At 40.4% G+C, this 21,462-nt stretch overlaps 2 protein-coding genes across 3 annotated transcripts in view; one reads left to right on the forward strand and one right to left on the reverse strand.

Annotated features, from left to right (window-relative positions):
- Positions 1 to 21,462, forward strand: part of SERGEF (secretion regulating guanine nucleotide exchange factor) — a 255,648-nt gene that overhangs the window by 222,957 nt on the left and 11,229 nt on the right. The gene's annotated exons all lie outside the window — the stretch shown is intronic.
- KCNC1 (potassium voltage-gated channel subfamily C member 1) overlaps positions 2,282 to 21,462 on the reverse strand; it is a 198,347-nt gene continuing 179,166 nt past the window's right edge. The window contains exon 4 of the mRNA XM_073347355.1: positions 2,282 to 2,704. Within this exon, the coding sequence (XP_073203456.1) occupies positions 2,652 to 2,704 (53 nt within the window). The 3' untranslated portion in view covers positions 2,282 to 2,651. The remainder of the gene's footprint in view (positions 2,705 to 21,462) is intronic.

A 21,462-nucleotide genomic window follows, 5' to 3' on the forward strand; every position in this document is an offset into this window, starting at 1 on the left:
GCTAACAGAAGTGAAGTATATGCTAATGGAAAGTGAGCGAAATCAAGAAAGAATGGTTTATAATACGTGAGTACATTCCATAGGGCATACAGCTTATCATTTACATTATGGATGCCAGATCTCTTCAGCTTTGTTTTGTGGTTCTCTGATCCATAACACAAAACAAATGGTTACACTGATTAACATACAAGGTAGTCTCTTTCTCCTCAAATGGTGTGTATTTATGTATAGAAACAGGTCTGTTTTTTGAACGGGTATTTGGTAAATTGGTTTCACGAAGGCTTGCCAGTTGATTTCCCAGTAAAATAACAAGTAGGGTGCACTGACACAAAGTTAACTACAAATCACTAAACACTACATTTTGGGCCAATTTCTCTGCTGCTGTTCCTGCATTGAAGTCAAAGGAGTTTTGCCAACAGAGAATTTGGCCTGTTGTCTTTTGTTTGATGTTCAAAAATGCCTGATTACTCAGTGAGTCTTACAAGATTGGGAAAACGTTGTAGGGATAAATCAAGTTTAGACTGAAACCATCTCTTCTAGGAAATAATGTAGAATTAGGGTAATCAGTGGCTAATTTAATTTCTGAACAAGCTCTGGCACTGTGTTAATTGCTACAGTCCAAACTGGTGCAGCCCAGGTTGATGGCCTTATACCAGTAACAATTTTGGGTTTTGGGGGGTTCTGTTCATCAGCTAATTCAGTTAAAACACACATTACTGCATGCACAGGGTTTTAAACTGGGAAGCTCGTGTCTGTTGCCAAGCGGAATAATCATTTTAAGTAGCTGAAATAGATTAGTGCATGTTGGCAATTTTCATTTGTGTATAAATTTATTTTTAATGTTGCGGGGCATTGTTGGATGTTGCAAACATTAAAAGAGCTTGACGATATCTGAACTAGGATTCTGGTGTCAAACAGTAGGTGGAAATTGATTTTATTCTCATCATTGATTAAAATTTTATTAGCAGCCTTTAAAGATAGTGGCAAGGCAGCTCTTCAGGGATGAACAACCTGAAGACTTGCCTTCCTGTTTCCATAGCAACACAGCATTTTGATCCTTTCAAGGAGACCTTGCTTGCATCATGTACTGCAAGGGTATTAGATTCAGAAGAGAACTGTGTTAACAGTTCAGTATCTCGCTCTTTGCCCTAAATTATGCGGCATGAAATGAAAACAAACTGAATTTAAACAAGAAAAAAAACTCTTCCTGTGAAAGATCAGTCTTGTTACTACATTTTCTTTTTAGATGTTAATTGCACTAGACGAAGAAAAATAGTTTGTCCTTTTAATTGTTGTGCTATTTTAGAGGCATAAAGTCGTGGCCGCACTGCTGAAAAAGGGGAATATTTGAAAGCTGAGGTACTGTGTTTTTGAATGGACTGCTCAGTTGTAAAACTACTCCTTATGCAAATGACTTCATCAGTGAAATCACCCTCTTAACAGTAATAGTTCCCAGTATAGTGGTCATTATTGATATATTTACAATTGCCATCAGTACTACATTAAGTGCAGGGAAGATGGGAAATATTGTAGTAATGAGGCAAAAGGCAAAATTGTAAATGGTGACCTTGGTTTGTGCTAGTTTTCTGATACTACGGACCTCAGCACTGGAAGTGTGCCCTGTTAGAGGTGGCATTCTCAGGCATAACATGAAGAATCTGAGAGTTTAGTACCCAGGATACGTACACCCATGTGAGACATTTCAGGTCACCCAGAGTTTGATGCATATTTATCACTGCTAATTTAACACTGTCCCACTACTGGATACGATGTCAGTGCTGATCAAGTGTTTTTGATTATCAAGGATATAAATTAATAGATTTGTCAATTTTAAAACCAGAAGGGATCATTGTGATCATCTGGTCTCACCTTATGCATAACACAGGCCACAGAACCTCACCACGACAGTTATGCATCAAACCCTTAACTTCTGTTTGAGTTATAGCATATCTTTTAGAAACACATTCAGTCCTGACTAAAAGACCACAAGTGTTGGAGAATCGCCCACATCCCTAGGTGAGTTGTTCCAATGCTTTTTTCGTCTCTCTCTTAAAAATGTGCCCCTTATTTCTGAATTTGTCTAGCTTCAGCTTCCAACCATTAGATCTCTGCATGACTCTAAATACCCAGATGTGCTTAAGTGTCATGCAAGCAGATTGCAGATTTCTATTTCAGTGCTGTGGTGATTTACATTCTGAATTAAAAAATGCTATTTTAATGTAAACATTTTACAGTAAACAACCACATAACAATGAGAGAAGTATTTAAGTGATGTGTACAGATGCAGGTCTGTACAATATTTTCAGTTCTGGCATTCAGAATGTTTTATTTTCTATTCCTCCATTTGTGTAAATTTTTCTGCAAAGGGTATTTGAAACATATCAAGGTCTATCAATAAAAAGCTAGAGCTTTCCCAGTAGCTGTTGCTATAGTTACACAGTGCAGCTCTTAGCATCATGCACAGTAAGTAAAGCACCTGCAATTCCTTAAAAACCCTTATTTGCAGGATAAGATAGAAAGAGACACTGCTGGCACATGGATGCAGCATTAACACCAGAATTCTTGGTTGCTTTGAGATTCTTGCTTCTTTATTCATCCAGTGGTCTGTGAAAATATCTTGTGGAGGGGGAGCAAAGGGGAAAAGATCTGTCTCAAAAGGTGCCTGATACCTTCTGCTTCTGAGGGAAGTAGTCTCTGCAGTTGCCTAGAAATCAGAAGATAAAGATGAGCATGAACATGAGCTTAGAAAAATTTTGGTTTAGAGCATATCCCAAGGAAGACTATAGTGACTGAAACACTGGTGTGTTTTGGTTTTAAATGATACCACATCATCGGTGCTGGCTTACTCCAAATATAACCAACCCTCTCCTCTTTCCAGTAAATGGCAGCCTTCCCTCTAGAAATGTACCACCAGAATGACAAGCCTCTGAAACAAATAATCTGATCATCTTTGCAATGGCCTTTTAATGCAGTGGTGGAGAATGATGTGCCTTTTCTGGTTGTGGAGTACAGTAGTTAAATATATCCTTAGGTATTTTAATAATACAAATGTTGAAATAAATATCTTTGGCACTTGGAATCAGCTTTTTAAAAGCGTAGCTCTGGTATGCATAAAAATTCCAAAACCTGAATTTTTCATCTTTTTTAAACTGGATCTTCTTAATTTAAAATTAAGAATATATAAACATAATTCTAGTTCTCATTTCTACTTGGTATTCTGTTTATATAGCATTTTAAAATTTTGAAACATTATAAAAGTAAGCCTTCGTTAACTGATGACTCCTAACCTGATCTTGGAGGTTTTATAGTTTTGGGTAGAATAATGAGATTATAAAATTTAGCAATATGTTTCTGGTGATAGTTTAGTAATGCATTTGGTGGTAAATAGGTGAACAAACAAACAAACAGATGGTAGCATCCTAGGGGCTTTTTGCAATAAGAGCTAAACTGCATTGTCGTATCAAAACTATGGGGAAAGTCACTTATGCAAATGTGTTAACGATTGGAAACATAAGTATGGACAACCGTAGCCCTAAATTTGGTTTCCCAAAATACCAAATATAAATTAGGGGCTGAGACTTGACTGGATCAGATATTGTCCTCATTGTATGTGGGTGGAATGGGAAAAAGTCAACTCCATCCCTAGCTGGAACAATGGGACAATGACCTGGGACAACCAGAAAGGAAGCTTGGCCCACTGTGTTCCTCTTGGGGTGACCTCCACTTACATTTTCTTCAATCGTTGTTTCTAAAGTCTCCATAATGTTATAAGTATGAATAGTGTAAGAAGATAAGAAATGGCCCACCTTGATTATCATGCACATTGTAGGGAGAGTGGTCACTTTGGATAAGCTATTACCAGCAGGAGAGTGAGTTTGTGTGTGTGGTTTTTGGAGGGGGGTGAGGGAGTGAGAGAACCTGGATTTGTGCAGGAAATGGCCCACCTTGATTATCATACACATTATGAAGAGAGTGGTCACTTTGGATGGGCTATTACCAGCAGGAGAGTGAGTTTGTGGGGGGGGGGGGGGCAGAGGGTGAGAAAACCTGGATTTGTGCTGGAAATGGCCCAACTTGATGATCACTTTAGATAAGCTATTACCAGCAGGACAGTGGGGTGGGAGGAGGTATTGTTTCATGGTCTCTGTGTGTATAATGTCTTCTGCAGTTTCCACGGTATGCATCCGATGAAGTGAACTGTAGCTCACGAAAGCTTATGCTCAAATAAATTGGTTAGTCTCTAAGGTGCCACAAGTACTCCTTTTCTTTTTGCGAAGACAGACTAACACGGCTGTTACTCTGAAACTAGTGTAAGATGGTAAGTATAAACAATTCAGAAAAACACTTTACTGTACTACTTATATTTATATATGTAGATTTTTCTATGATTTCAGTTATACTTGTCAGTATATAACTAAAGCTCAAAGTTCCTGTGTGCTTCATCAATTTCATCTTCTTAATTAACTCTAAGTAGCCATTTGAATAAAGAACTTGTTATTTGCAACTAGCGCATGTTGCACCCCAATAAATAATTTTATAATTGCAATAAACAGTCATGCTACAGCTTGTAAAATATTTTTGAGATAAGAAAGTAATAGTATCCCTATTTTACATATGGGGAAATGGAGGCACAGGTTCTGTATTGTGGAGCAAACAGTATCAAGCAGCCTTACAAAATTCTGCTCAACCCTCCTTCCTACCGCCCCCCCCATCCCCAAGTAGTTTTATTTTAATGGCTGAATAAAGTATGATCAATTTATTTCATTATCAGTCATGTTAAAGGCCAGGTAAGTATATGCTCTGCCAGTGCATGGTAAATGTTCATGACTGTTTTGCAAGGCTGGACTAAAGGGACAGCTGACACAATACTTTAGGGTTATGATAAACAGTATAATGGCTTTTTAAAATATTCAGACCTGTAGAGGAAAGATGCGATTAGCCTTGCAAATGGTTAATAAAATAGAAATGTGGTGGCTGGCTTGTTATTATGTATTTGCATTGTGATAACAGCTGGAGGCCCCAGCTGATATCAGGACTCCATTGTGTTTGATGCTCTAACAGACACAGTCCCTGCCACAAAGAGCTTACAGTCTAAATAAACAAAACAGAAAAAAAGTTGTTGGGGGAAGAAAGGCAGGCATAGAGAAATGAAGTAACTTGCCCAAGGTCACAGAGCAGCTCATTGGTAAGGCCAGGAATAGAACCCAGGTTCCCTGAGTCCCAATCCAGTGCCCTATCTACTGAAGCATGCTGCCTCCCATAACATTCTTCTCAGGGCTAGAAAGGGTGCCTCTGATCACTTCAGAAATTCTAGAAGCAGGATTAGTTTCCTGCATTCTCAGAGCTCAGTCTCCTCCCTCTGCGGCAGGAGGTATTAGAAACACAGCACTGAGAGGAGTTTTAAAGAAGGAAGCTGTTGGCTCAGCATGAATAAATCATTTCCTGATGGGCCTTTTCACTCAGAATCCACAAGAAAAAAACCATTCCTCAGTGCTTTTCTCCCTGTTTCAAGGGAAAACTATTTGTCCTTCAGTCTCACCAGCAGAGCTTGTCTTTACTACAAAATATACTCACGTTAGAACACAACCTTATCTGTTAACAGGTAACATGGTGTTGAGGATGTCTCTGCAGTCAGTGTGGACAAGAATAGGTTGCACCAAACCATCATTTCAGCTAGACATGTTTATACCCTATAGAGACCACAGTTTAGCCCTTACTAGCTGAGATTGTGTCGAACATGACTTATTCTTGCCTACGCTGGCTGCAAAGTCATGGTCAGCATCGTGATGATCAACTCAATTCATCAAAGCTGTTTTCTGAGAGAATTACATTTTTTAGTGAATGCAATGCCACCATCACTTAATTGTCTTCTGCAGGGCCAAAAAAGTCTCTATAGAAAAGGTGACCAACTGCAAAGAGAAAAGAAGTTAATTCACAGTTTTGTCTGGAAACAGGTACTAAAACCTTGAAAGGCTAAGAAACAGCATGGATAGAGGTGTATGGGAGCTGTGGATTAATTAGTTAGTTTTGGTGTTTCCTTAAAACAAAGTTCTGAACAAGGTTGTCTTTCATGTTGGAAATTAAACACTTAGCTCAATCAGTAACCTTTCAGCAAGACAGATTGGCAAGGAGAGAAGGCATTGGAAATTAGAGCAGATGAAATTACCTGAACCTTTATCCAATGTACTGATTTACAGATAGCTGTAAACAACAAAACATTTCTTTCTCAAAGACATAAAAAGACATCATTCTTGCTCATGAAAGATCTACTGAAGGGTGGCCCTTTTGCTTCATATTAATAGCCGCACTCATGCACAGATTGCCGAAGACCAAACATGTTCAGTTAGTCCATCGGTCAATTGAACAACTTGATGAAGAAGTCGTTTAAAATAAAATGTACTCTGCTTGCTATGCTTTGAACGGAGCCATTGCTGGGCTTTCTTGCCTTTTCAATATTGTACATTTGAACCAAACTAGATAGCCTAGGTGTGGTAAGAAAATAAGCCCAGATCCTGGAGATGAGCCATGTGGCACCTGGTGCAGTGCTGATTGTTAGGCTACTGGGCACTGTTCTGGTCCTGAGGAATAATTTAATGCTCTATACTTTATTAAAGTCCAGCTTCCTAGTTACTTTATAGTATATTTAGTGGTAAGGTATTTCTGTTTGTTTAAATAAATTACATTTTAAAAAGGTAATCAGGCCTACATTTTCAATAGTCTGGTGATTATCAATGCCCGAAATTTCTTGTTGCCCAAGTGTATGCTCCTTTAAAAGGGCTTGATTTTCAGAGGGTGGGTGCTCAGCATTTTCTGATAATCAGGCCCCATCAAAGAAAATTTCATCTTAAACATTTAAAGAGAAATTGGTGTAACGGAAAATCCATGACAACTGCCACTGGCTGCTGTAGATGCCTGTGCAAGGTCCTGTGGCAGGAAGTCTGCTAGAAGGGGAGGTTGCAGTACCAAAAGGTGGCCCCAGTCTCCCTCTGCCTGAGATTCCATGGTAAGGCTGTGCAGCCCAAAAAGAGGGCACTGCAGGCTGGGAAGGTGTGGTACAGTGGGGTAAATGTAGATGACTAAATATTGCCGTGTAATCCACTGGTGAGTGGGTGTTATATGTCCTCCTCTGTGCCCAGTCCATGAAAGAGGCGACACTGTGGCAGCCCTTGGCTTTTTAGCGCAAGCTGTAGAGACTCATATTTCCAGCTCTCATGGTCCCCAATTCAGTCTCCACTGATGGCCAAGATGGTAGCTCTTACATCTGCAAAACCCATACGCATGTGTTTCATTTGTATACTTGTCTGTGCAGAGTGGGTAACTGCATCTATAGATGGATTTTTATGCATAGTTACCCAGATTTCATGTGTAAATGCAGCATTTTCATAAACAAGAAAGAGATTTTGAAGGCATAGCATCAATGCCAATATTATTATTTTCCTTTTTCTTTTACTAGGTTGATTATTGTTTCATATGTGGGGTTTTTTAAAATTGATTAATACAATTGATGGAAGGGGTTATCCTACAATAACACACCCCATTCAATTGTCCTATTTTCTGGAGTGTTTTCTTATCATTGTGACGATGACCGTCTTTGCAGTGGCATTGAGCTTGAACATTTCTATATCAACTTTATTTGGATAGATCCCGAAGTGTCTTAATATTTACATAGAAGGGTCACGTCACCCAGCCACTTTGAGGTGAAACAGCAGTTGTTTAACATGACCCATCAACACTACTCAGGAGTTTAGAACAGGAAGTGAAAAGTGACTTCATGAATTGAAGCTACTGGGTGAATTGGCAGAATTCAGTTAACCAATTTTTAATTTGGCCAAAGCACTTGGTTTGACACACTGGATCTGTAATGACTGCAAGAAGTCAAGACTTTGGTTTTTTTTAATCTCATCCTAAAGTAAACAGCTCTGATAAGACAGCACCCCCTAACTTCCTTCTGGAGCACTGATTAAATAACAGTGCAGGGGGAAAACTGCCACCAAATGACTCTCCAGCACCATTTCTTGCAACATCTGGGTTTTCCTGGATGCTTTCTAAAAGAGTTCTTGACCGTTCTTAACTGATGAGATCTGACACAATCACAACCCAGGGTGGTAGGATTGTCAGGTTAGCCCTCTTCAGAACATTGCTATTTTGCTCTGCTTTTTCCCTCAGAAAAGTAGCTGATCTACATTTTAAACAACACTCAGTTGGGAGTTCAAGGTGGGATTTTCAAAACCGCCTAAATGATTTGTGAATACAAGTCCCATTCACTTTCAATCAGATTTGTGCTACTAAGTCATGTAGGCACTTGAAAATCCCACTCTTACTCTGTACATCCCTGAATAGATTAAGGGGTCTGAAGAGCCAAGAGAAGTGTGTCATTTTTGGCTCACCCTCATGTACAGTCAGTTCTATTGGCAGGTAATCTGGAAATGGGGGAAACACTTATGGTTTCATACTATAACGAGAGACATTGATACTCAAAAGGATTTTTAGTTATAACAGATGGTGATGAGAAAGGAGAAAGATATTTTCAGGAGAAAAATATTTGGGAGTTATTGTGTAATGAAACAACCCAACATTCCTCCAGTTAAAAACTTCAAATTCTGTCATTTTGATTTCCAAATATAGGAACAATATATAGGGCATATCTTAAACTCACACCACAGATTACTCAGGAAATATACCCACATGGGCAGCAAACATATGTAATATTTCAACATATGACAGTCAAAAGGCTGGCAGCATTGTACAGTGAAGGCTTCCATTTCCCCAAAAGTGCTGGCTGGTGTGATGTTTGCTTTCTCAGGGTACGCTGTCCGTAATCTTCACAGGAACCTGAAAGACTTTCCCGCTGCTGAGCGACAACAAAGCAGCATTGTAAATCAAATCTCAACACTTTGTAGTGACAATATTTGTTAAATAATGCCAAGTGTGACCTAAACTGAAACAACTGGACCCTTAGGAGCTATAGCTGCAGTTGAATCAAGATTCAGAAGGTGATGAAAAAATGTTTTATTTGTTAGCTTCTCTTTCCCCCATTAGCTGCATGTTGGTACCCACCTATATCAGAATTCATTTTAATTTCTGTTGCAATTTTATAGAGACATTGTCAACCCAAAATTGGAATGGAAGAAAGGAGGAAGATATTTATCTCATAGGGGACCGGGAGAAATGTGTCAAGCAATCCCACGGAGGAGACTTTTTATACTCCCTACCTACTCCCTGTGTCCGAAGGGAGAGAGCAAACAGCCTTTATCTCTAATTCTGACAATTCTTGATTTGATAAACAAGATTGAAAATTGTTTTTAATTATGAAAAATACTTGGTGGGAAGAATCCAGAGTCTCGGGCAGATTTGTCCCTCTTTGGGTGGTAGGGGGAGGGTTTTGACAGATATTTCTATCTGCATTCCAGCCGATTGCTTTCCTCCCTGGGGTTCTGTGGAAGATCAGGTGGAACAGTGCCAGGTTTCTGCTTGTGGTCTCAACCTGGGTTCTTTCTTCTGGCACGCTGACATTCTGGACTTGGCACTGAGTCCCTGAGTCTTTCTGGCCAATCTACTTTCTCTCCTGTCTCAGAGCAAAGGCCAGATATACCTTCCCGTCTGAGGTCCCTGTGTCTGATGCACAGATGCTGGCCAAATGAACAAATTCAACTGTGATTATTCTGTGGAAGTCCAGGAGAGTCTGCTGGAGAAGGAAATCTTTCACCGAAAATCACAGCTGTATTAAGTGGAGGTGGTTTCTCTCGCTTTGCTTTCAGCCTGCAGTGATGACACTCTTACAAAGACTTACTTCACACGAAGAAAAGGAGGACTTGTGGCACCTTAGAGACTAACCAATTTATTTGAGCATAAGCTTTCGTGAGCTACAGCTTACTTCATCGATGAAGAGAGCTGTAGCTCACGAAAGCTTATGCTCAAATAAATTGGTTAGTCTCTAAGGTGCCACAAGTACTCCTTTTCTTTTTGCGAATACAGACTAACACGGCTGCTACTCTGAAACCTGTCATTATGCAAGTTACTTCACATGTTCTAACTGGTTTGGGAGCTGCTCCTGTCGTAAGTGTGTGGTGCTCACTAAATTGATTGGGCCATAATAAGGGACATAGTTAGAATGTTCCCTACACCATCTAGCATGGAAGAGATTGTGTTCCCAGTGGTGATTGCATGAACTCGAATAGCACCTGAGATCCAGAAATACATGGCTCAGCAACTGTGCCTGGTTTCCCAAATCCTTTTCTATGGCACTCTCTGCATTTCACCTCAATCAATTAATAGATCTGTCAGTATTTTTCTAAGTGTCACTTGTTACTAGGGGAATTTAGGCAGGTAGAGTGGGAAAAGTGTAGTAATAATCTCAGGTAATTCAGTACCTCTCCTACAGAAGGATCCCAAAGCATTTTACAGAGACGTGGGGGCCAGATTCTGCCTTCAAACTACATTGTTAGAGGTTGAAGAGGAACTGTGCAATAGCTGGAGTAGCTGAAAAATTCTGACCAGGTCACTTCTTGAGAGTAAAATGGGTCACCGTTTCTAAGAAGTGTATCCGCTGTTGCTACCACCACACACCCACTCAAAACCAGTCACCATTTGATCCTGTGCGTTTTTGGATTGCTCAACCATGGCTGAAATCTGACCACCTCTGTGATGAAATGCAGCAGCTGTTCAACACTAGAAGTGGTGGAAGTGAAGAATAACATCTCCAGTTGATGAAACTTAAGAGGGCATATTAGATATGCAAAATGTAATTACACAAGATGCTATAGGGTGAAATGGCTAAAAAGAAACAAAATCTCATTTGTGCCCCCCAGAAATAGAACATGATAAAATTTGCATCACTTAAGTACACAATCTTGCCTGGACCAGATGTTGCAGGAGGAACTCCTCATTTGTTTAATATCAACAGGCAATTCCTGTAGATTTCGCCCAGCAGTTTCATGCAATTTTGAACTGATGTTTGGAGAAGGAGATCCAATCCTGCTTCTGAATCCTTTCCTTTTGGAGCTGTCTACTTCAATTTTCTTCCTGTACATTTTTAATTTTTGTGGAACTAAACATTGAATTTGCCTTCCACAGTTCCCTAATCTCTCACCTCCCTATTTTGGTATTTGTAAGAGCATTTATAGACCCATAGAAATGTGGGACTGGAAGGGACCTTGAGATCTCATCAATGCCAGCCCCCGATGCTGAAGCAGGACCAAGTAAACCTAGCCCATTTCCAGAGTTGGATTAAGGTTTCGTGGGGCCCTGAGCCAGGGCAAGTGGGGGGCCTCTCCCCACCCCTTCCGCCTGCAATCTCACCCCCTCTCTGCCCCTTCTGCCTGAGGCCTCACCCACAGCCCCACCCCACTCTGCCCCTTCCCCCCCACCGCCCTGCCCCATTCCACACTTGGTCAGCCCCATTCTGCCCCCCACCACTACAGCCCTAAAACTGGAGAAGCTCTGTTCCCCCTCCCCCCCCCCGGCCGCAGCAGGGAGAGCTGCCCCAGCCCTGAGGCCGCAGCAGGGGGCTAGAGCTCCTTCAGTCCCGGGGCCATATTTGTAGTTTGACTGCTCTATTGGGGGGGGGGGGCAAAGCGTGCCCATGTACGCGTGCACACATGTATGCTGAAACCAGTCCCTTTGGGTTACTGGCTCTCTCCCCCCACCTACAGTAGTACCTGGGCTGCCAGTGTCGGGGGGACAGACAGGATGGCATAATGGGGGAGCCCCAGCTGCTACTGGCAACCCCTCCAGCACTGGCTGCGATGTCCCTGCTCTGGTGATATTGCGGTTGCCTCCCTGCTGAGGCTGCTGCTGCCCAGGGAGTGCTACATGCTGGGCTCCTGCGTCCCCTCCCCACCCATTCCTGTATCCCCTTCTCTTTCCCCTCCCCTCCTCTTCCTCTCCCTTTCTCTTCTCCTCACCCCACCTCCCTTGCGCTGCATCCCCTCATGGTTGTAGAGGAAACAGGTGGGCACTAGGACCCAGGACCAGGACCCAGAGTACAGGGGAAAAGCTGCTCTATCCTGCTCTGTCCACTCCCTGCAAGCCGAAACATGCCTTGGGGTGGGGGACAAGCATGAGAATGACAAAGCCCCCTCCCTTCCCCGCCAGAGCAAGCAGAGCTGGGGAGCAGGGTAGGGGCATAAGGGTGCCCATTTTTCCAGGGCCCCCTAATTGGCCGGGGCCCCTGGTCACGGGCCCTTTTGGCCCAGTGGCTAATCTGCCACTGCCCATCCCTGACAGGTGTTTGTCTAACCTGTTCTTAAAATCTCCAATGATGGGATTTCCATAACCTCCCTTGCAAGCCTATTCCAAAAAACAACCCCCAAAGTTAAAAAGCTTTTCCTAATATCTAACTTAAAACTCCCATTAATTGACTGTTATGTACATTTTTGTGACTACTTAATTAATTACTTTAATTTCCCTAACACTATTAAAATATAGTTATCACTTTAGAACCACAGCCAAAAAAATATTGTTAGGGATTATTTTTCTCGTACACGGGAGTAATTCAGATCTACCTGCCTGTCAATTATCTAGGAAAGAAGAAAGACAATGGGCTTCTCCTTTGCAAGCCTTATATGGTGCACTGCTTAGCATCACCTGCATGTCTGGACAATATGGCTAAAGTCATTAATCATTTCAAAGCCCACAGAAGACAGGAAGAGGTAGGACATCTTGGTTGTCCCTTGCAATGGTCCCCGATTGACAACTCTGTCTTCCAGTCACAGAAGCCAGATTGTCACTGAATGAGGCTTGTGTGGACAGTGGTGGTTTTGCATTGCAAGGATTTGTTGCAAACATGCTTTTCTGTGTATTAATCCATCCTTATGGTTTGGCACTCCCAAAGTTTCACTTTGGATTCTCGGTTAACACTACAGATTGTCAGAGTCATTCTCCATTCAGAGCACCAAGCTTCACCTAGCTTCATAATGAAACCAAAAACTTCACATGCTTTCCTGCTAACCCCTAAACCAGGTCAAGTTCACTAGAAGTGTTTCTGAACCTCATCAATCTTCTTGGTGGAGTTGGCCTGAGTTTTGAGCTCATAAATCTGGGAAGTTTTACGTGCTTTCATGTTTTGTTGCTAATATTCCATACAGCTCTACCCAAAACATTCTTCCTAATTCTCTTGTTGCCCTTTTTATACTTCATGCTTATCAATTCATTAAAACATGATCCCTGATAGAGAGTGGAGTGCTGGTCTTAGGCAGCAGCACTGTTAATGTGGGTCAGTGTTGATATTTCATATGTTATTTGCTTTTTACTATCTGTCTAGGTGCTTATATGGTCCCATCACTGTAATATCTGAGTATTAATGAATGTATCCTACTCTCACTCCTGTGAGGAAGGGAAATGCTATTATCCCTATTTTTCAGACCGAGAGAGTAAAGTGGCTTGCCCAGTGTCACATAGGGTCTCTTGACCAAGGTAGCCTTTTCCTGCAATTGGGAAGCTGAGTCTTTACCTAGAATAAGCAGGTTTTATGCTAAGTGTTGGTTGGATACAATATCTGGCTAAGCCTTGGATGGAGTTAATACTGCAACCCCTACCACTTCTAGAACAAAAGGCTGCTTAAACATCAGTTCTCCTCTTCAACCTAGGGTGCCACGCCTGATGCCTGGAAAGAGGAAGGTTTCATTTACGAATAGCTAACAATAAACATTTTCAAATGAGATATTACAGGTCTGATCCCTGGCTTATTATGCAAAATAGACATACGCTTGGAGTCAGAGTACCTAACTAGCTTGCTGTTAAACTGCAGCTATTTTTTAACTGCTGAGACAGCCTTCGTATGAACTACTGGCTGTGTGAAAATCTTATTGGTATCAATGGAAAAAGTGGAAGTTCACTCAGCATTTCCCTGCACTGCTCTTGACTTTGGATTTCTGTCTCTGCATCAAGTGACCTCTGGGGTTCACCTCAGGTTACTTGTGAGGCATTGCAAAAATCCCTCATTTGTTTAATATCAACAAGCAATTGTTTCGGACATCACTCAACAGTCACATACAATCATATCACCCGTTATTACACGCATCCCAAAACTCAGCCGCACACTTTCCAAAATGCAACCTGGCATCTGATCATGTAAAAGAAGAAAAAACAAATGGAATCCATGTTAAATCCAAACCTAATATATAATAAATATTTTTTCATGTAGAGTTAAGATGCAAAATTTCCTCATCTCAGAAAATAAACAGGAATTACACAGGATTTTATATGCTCTCCTTTAGAAAAGAATGATTTTCTTTTTTAAAAAACAAAATAACTAATTGTTATTCAATGGAAATCATCCTTCAGGGCAGGGAATACCTTGCAGGCCAGGAGAATTTTTAGGTAGCTGTGACTATATAAATAACTTTTTAACTGCTGTTTTAAATGAAAGTAGTTTTTATTGTAAACTGTCAGGGATTGACACTGTCTTGTACAGCACTGGGCACATTGTCAGCACCTAAAAATTATATTAAATAATTACATATTCATAACTAGACCAAAGTACAATACAAAAAATAATACTTCTAAAATCAATTGTTACTTGCCAACCCATCCTGTCTCTGGACTTTCATTCATGAGGGGAGGAATCATGAAAGTTCATATGAGGCTTTGTTTCTGATCTTGACCAATGAAGCAAAAAAGAAATGCTGTCATAGTAGCAATGGGTACACCTGTAATATCTGCTGTGTGTAGTGCCAAGTGTCTGTACTCAATAGGTAATGATGATGCAGTTTGAAAGATTGTCTGACTATTTATGTTTTTATGCTGCACTCATCACCATGATATCTGATGTCTTACCTGATTGTCTGTGGAAGATGGCATCAAATTCAAGGTGCCACTCCAGGATCTGGATGTAGTGTCCTAAATTCTAATTATGCAAAAACAAGGGGCTTAATCCGCCATTGCCTTGCACCTGGTTAGTCATTTACACCAGTTCATTTTGATTTGATAGCTCTTTACACCCACAGTGCAGGGCAAAGCAGAATGAGTTTCCTATGACCTGTATTCTAGGCAGATGCCTTTCTACAGCCTGCTTTGCCCATGTCTCTCTTGTGGGAGGACCCTCTGCTAGGATCTTAGTGAAAAGTGTTTTTCGTGTTTTGTGAAATAGAGTCAGCTTCCAATAACCTTACACACATGGAATAGCATCTTATTTCACAAGCAGTCCTGTGGATTTCAGTAGGGTTGTATGATAAGTACAGTCCTACTCGGTGTAAGTAAGAGTGACTGAATGTAATACAATGTTTCTTATTGAAAAGATCCTGTTATTTCCACATATTGGACATGGCAGAAAGTGACACTCTCAATCCCCAATCAATAATACTTACCCCTACCTTGAGTGCAGGGGACTGGACTAGATGACCTCTCGAGGTCCCTTCCAATTCTATTATTCTATGATTATGCAGTTTAGTCTTCTAAGATTAGAGAATGAATTAAAATTAAGGTAAAAGGAGTTCCAGCACCTTGAAACATCCCAACAACCAGTATAGTGTGTAGTCTAGTGGAGTAGCGGAGGCATCAGGTGAACCACAGAACAATCTGAGGGAGAAGAGGAACACACAGAGAGATACTCCACATTGGCTAAGAATGTCAAGCAGTCCCTCAACAAGCAGACACCATCACTACTTCATTGTTATTAAATGCAGAGTCTTAAAGTTTTAGTTAGTTTTAGTCTCCCTATGCTTTAAAGATGCCACCATGTAGAGCATTCAAAAGCAATAACAAGTCTGGTAGAACTTTTCAGTGAGTAAATGAAAGGTTAGAGAGACAAGGTGGGTGAGGTAACATCTTTTAGTGGATCAACTCCTGCTAGTGAAAGAGACAAGCTTTCAAGCGACACAGAGCTTTTCTTCAAGTCTGGGAAAGGCACCTCACCCATCTTGTCTCTCTAATATCCTGGGACCAACATTGCTACAACACTGTTGCAAATAACTGAAAGATTGGCAGGAAGAAGTAGTGATCATAATTTCTGCTAACTGTGCTTGGGGAAAACTTTAGACATAGTGCCATATAAAAAGTCAAGGTCAACAGCTGCAATTCTTCTTTCACACCAATGTAAACCATGAGTGAGTCCACTGAAGGCAGTTGAGTTCCACTGATGGAAAACCACTGCACAAGGAGACTCAGGGATACCATGTGTATCTGGGAGGAAGTACTGGTCCACATCAACTAGCTTGAAGATGGGTTATGAGTGGAAATTGGGTTTCAGACCAGCTTGTCTTCAGCATCTTAGCTGTGTACTCTGGGCAATAACAGGAGATAATTTTTGTCCTCATCTAAATATTGTGTTTTAGACCAGGAAATGCACAAACTTTTGCCTTCCTCAGAGATCATGATGCTCATTGTGCAGTCTGACAAAAGTTCTCAAGAGAATAATCATCCTGAGCTCCTTGAGTAGCAATTTAAAAGGAGGTTTTCTGGAAAGCAAGATAACTAGAAAGAGTGGGTGTAAATTCACTTCCATAATTCTTAACAAAACTGGCATTATGTAATTCATTTAATCATCATGTACTTCCATACGTGGCCTGCAATATCTTGAAATCCTGCCTTTTCTGATTCCCTTTTCCCCTGTTAATGTTATTAATAGCATTGTCTTTAATGAGTGCTATAGAGTGTGCAGACCTTCCATTTATTGGGTGTTAGCTTATACATTTGCTTCCACACCATTGTGTTTTCCCTTCAATAGCGGATAATTCATTTTCACTTTGTTCCTCAGATTCTAAACATGTCCATCATTTCCTCTCATAACTGAACAGCCACTGCCAAAAAGACAAGGAGATATTTTTTCCAGTTCATTGTACGTTATATTTTCAAAGGCTAGGCTCCCTGGAAACATCAAAGGGAACTACTATTTTCTGTCTCTTACAACATATTATGGAAGACATATGGTTAAAATCACCTCTATGTTGTGGTGTATTGTTTCCTGCAGGTAATCGAGTGCCTTCATATCATTAAAGCAGTGATAGGCTTGGTCGACACTACCGAATTATGTTGACATAACTGTGTTGCTCAGGGATGTGGAAATCCACACTTCCGAGTGACGCAGTTATACCAACCTAACCCCTGGTGTAGGCAGCGCTATGTCAACTGGAGAGCTTCCTCCATCAACATAGCTACCACCTCTCGGGCAGGTGGCGTACCTATGCCAATAGGAGATGCTCTCTCGTTTGCATAGGTAGCATCTTCACTAAGTGCTACAGCAGTGCACCTGCAGCACTGTAAGTATAGACAAACCCTGATACTCAAGACACCTGATTTCTATTCCTGGCTCTGCCACTGGTTCATTGTGTGACTGTGAGTAAGTCACTTGACTTCTGTGGGCTATAATATCCCCATTGTAAAAGAGGGATGCTAATCTCTCCTACCATGTTGAAACTTAATGAATGGTTGTAAAGTGCTTTGAGATCCTTGGATGAAAGGTGCTAATCGAAGGGAAAATAATTATTTTACCCAGAGTACTCGAGAGTTGCTGAGAGGGAGAAACTATAAACTAGAGCTGCACTAAACTTTTGTAACAGATCCTGTAAACTCAAGATTACATTTTCTGAATAGTTTGTGAATTTAGTAAACTTGGGCTGTGTTTGAAGCAAACCCTGCCCAGGCTACGTCATGATTTCATCTTGGTGGTTTAGTAGAATCAACCTGTTTCCAACCTGAAACCAGGCAAAACTCTGAAATTTTAGCTGTTTTTTGCACGTGTCTCCTGTAAAGCAAAACAGCATGGTTTCTCATAATTCTATAATGAATCAAAAGAAAAAAAAAACTTGCTGAATCAAGAAAAAGGAACTTGGCACTGTGTGAAAGGAATCTGATGAAATCCATGAATTGTGCAGTTACCAAGGTTTTACATAAGAAAATTCTTGACCTAACCTTTGTATTGACGATGGTGCTGTCAGTTGTAAGGGATATATGGGACTGATATGCCTTGATTGATTAATGACTACTGATTCTTTCTGGCCCTCACACATTAGAAAAACTATCCACCTATATTTATCCCAAAATTGGATCCACCTAAGAAGTAAAGACAATAAGAAAATGGTTCATGTTATGTGAGACACTTTGTCTAAAGACACACAGATCATTCAAGGTCAGGAGTTCCTCTCACCAAGAATAGAAAATAAAATAGCTAAATGAGTGTATTGTTAATCACCTAGGCAAGACTCTCTCTTATTATGCAGATGAATAAAACCTCTTTCTTCCTCTGAACCTAGCTTAAAAAAAAGATCCAAGCTACCAAGTAAGGGTGAAACCCTGCTTCCTTATGTAAAGAGAGCCATTGCAAATTGTGAGGGGATCAAGAGATGGGCAGGGAACCTGCAGTTAAGTAAAATGACTGTCTGTAAGACTGAAGGTCAAATTGGACAAACTACCTTTTACCCCAAGAAATCCAGGTCACATGTTTTCACCCCAGAGGATTAACTAGACATTGTTTTCTTTGTAAATCAAATATACTGTGGATAATTTGTCTTTCACTCCAAATTAGAATCTGCACATTTGTGTGCCTTCTGAGTCAGATCTATATCCTTCTAGATACGGAAAAGACTCTTGTTTGATTATAATGTGAAAGTGTTAAATATAAATCAAACAATGTATGCAGTATATCTTCCAAATTTAGAATATTAATAGGATTTTGTTGGTTTTCGTTGTAAATAATTGCTCCACTCTAGAAGTAATAGGAATTGTCTGGCACAAGGAAGAAGAAATGGTAAAAGATATAAATCAAGGTATTTCTTCAGGATATTAATAGAAAATGCTTCAATTCCAATTAATAGTAGAGGCTAATAATGAAATAAAATCTTTGAAAGAGATCAAACGTAAAAAGCCTCTGAAAAGAAAAGGATTGAAGAAGTTTGTTATACACCTAATCCCTCTATTTGATACCAGCGGAAGCAGCAAAGAAGCCAAAAGAGCTAAAAACTAAGTACTCACTTGGCATTTTTCCAATAGGAATAAGAGGGTGGCCTCCTTCTATGAGCCCTGAAATTAAGGTACATAAACTAAAATCTCTCACTATGGGAACAGTGAGAACAAGAAGCCGAACAATCCTAAATATGACTGACACTCAGACCAGCCATGTGGAAAGGTCTCTTCCCCAACTCAGAGTTAAGCAGATAAGAAGATGTGGTGAGATTTCATTGCAAAGATTGGGGTTCCCCTTCTATATTTTAATATAAATAACTGTAGGTTATCTTGCTGAGTCTCTCTAGTGAGACCTCAAGTAACCATATTTTAGATTTGAACACCTTTGTATGTCTAAACAAAATTGGCCTAAGAGAAATTGAAAAGAATTGTGTTAAGCAATTTCTTTTAATATTCTATGCTTATCTCTTTTGGACCAATTCATTCGAACTATACTAACCACACTCTTTAAAGTGCACAAGTGTATCTTGGAAGTGTGATAAATGTGTTAGGTATTAAAGAATTGAGAATTGATGTTTGTAAGTAAATGTAATAAGAAATCTTGGTAATTTGGATTGTTCTGTCATATAACTGCTGAGCCTCAACTCCAGGCTGTGATGATTGTGTGCAAGACTGTAATGTGTGTATAGTACATACAATTGGTTGTGTCTACCTTTCAGTGAAGAACTGTTGATTATATATTAATGTGGTTTTGGGAGAATTAATAAGTTGTTGATTGGTTAAAAATAAGCAAGTGTCCTGATTTTGAGAAATACTGCTCAAGTTAAAAGTTGACCTGAGAAGAACCCAGCATTAAAACTAGTAAGCTAATGCTCCCTGAACTTGCTAAAAAGGGGTTATCCTGTTGGATTCTATTGTATATTGGTTTCAGAGTAGCAGCCATGTTAGTCTGTATCCGCAAAAAGAACAGGAGTGACCTGTGGCACCTTAGAGACTAACGAATAAATTTGTTAGTCTCTAAGGTGCCACAAGTACTCCTGTTCTTATTATATATTGGCAAATCTAGTTTGTTAGATTTCGGCTTTAAAAATCTAACTGGCACCCTGGCAAATTCATAAATTGACCCCCCCCTTTGACGCTTACACAATGCTACAAGTAACTATGTTAACCCCCCAAGTATCTTAGCTGCTAATATTGGTACTGCTTGTGTCATAAATATAAAGGGAAGGGTAAACACCTTTAAATCCCTCCTGGCCAGAGGAAAAACCCTTTCACCTGTAAAGGGTTAAGAAGCTAGGATAACCTCGCTGGCACCTGACCAAAATGACCAATGAGGAGACAAGATACTTTCAAAGCTGGAGCGGGGGAGAAACAAAGTTTCTTTCTGTCTGTGCGTTGCCTTTGCTGGGACCAGAGCAGGAATGCAGGTCAGAACTCCTGTAAAGGGTTAATAAGCAATCTAGTTAGATATGCGTTAGATTCTGTTTTGTGTGTTGTTCTGTTTTGTTCTCAATGGTAGCAGATGACAGAACGAGGAGTAATGGTCTCAAGTTGCAGTGGGGGAGGTTTAGATTGGATATTAGGAAAAACTTTTTCACTAAGAGGGTGGTGAAACACTGGAATGCGTTACCTAGGGAGGTGGTAGAATCTCCTTCCTTAGAGGTTTTTAAGGTCAGGCTTGACAAAGCCCTGGCTGGGATGATTTAACTGGGAATTGGTCCTGCTTCGAGCAGGGGGTTGGACTAGATGACCTTCTGGGGTCCCTTCCAACCCTGATATTCTATGATTCTATTCTATGATTCTATGGAATGGCTGATAAAATAAGTTGTGCTGAATGAAATGTATATTCCTGTTTTTGTGTCTTTTTGTAACTTAAGGTTTTGCCTAGAGGGATTCTCTATGTTTTGAATCTGATTACCCTGTAAGGTATTTACCATCCTGATTTTACAGAGGTGATTCTTTTACTTTTTCTTCAATTAATATTCTTCTTTTAAGAACCTGATTGCTTTTTCATTGTTCTTAAGATCCAAGGGTTTGGGTCTGTTTTCACCTATGCAAATTGGTGAGGATTTTTATCAAGCCCTTCCCCAGGAAAGGGGGTGTAGGGTTTGGGAGGATTTTGGGGGGAAAGACGTTTCCAAGCGGGCTCTTTCCCTGTTATATATTTGTTAGATGCTTGGTGGTGTCAGCAATGAAGTCCAAGGGCAAAAGGTTAAAATAGTTTGTACCTTGGGGAAGTTTTAACCTAAGCTGGTAAAAATAAGCTTAGGGGGTTTTTCATGCAGGTCCTCACATCTGTACCCTAGAGTTCAGATTGGGGAAGGAACCTTGACAGCTTGCCTGTAGAACAATATGTTTAAATATGAAGACTGTCCAAATAGTTGTGGGTTCCTGGGTGTTATGTAGTCATATGACCTTTATATAACACCTCATAAAGCAATATGGTGAACATTTATTTTTTTTAAAAGTGTTTTTCTCCTAGCCAGTAAAACCAGTTTAATACATGCACTGGTTGCACACATTATTTTCTGATTACCTGGAATAATATGGTTAATTATCACCTGCCTGTGGTAGTCTAAAGTCTGCTGCTCATACGCATGTGATTAAAGAAGACAGATTCAGTGG

The sequence above is a fragment of the Lepidochelys kempii genome, chromosome 6 (genome assembly GCF_965140265.1).
Source record: "Lepidochelys kempii isolate rLepKem1 chromosome 6, rLepKem1.hap2, whole genome shotgun sequence".
Lineage (NCBI taxonomy): Eukaryota > Metazoa > Chordata > Testudines > Cheloniidae > Lepidochelys > Lepidochelys kempii.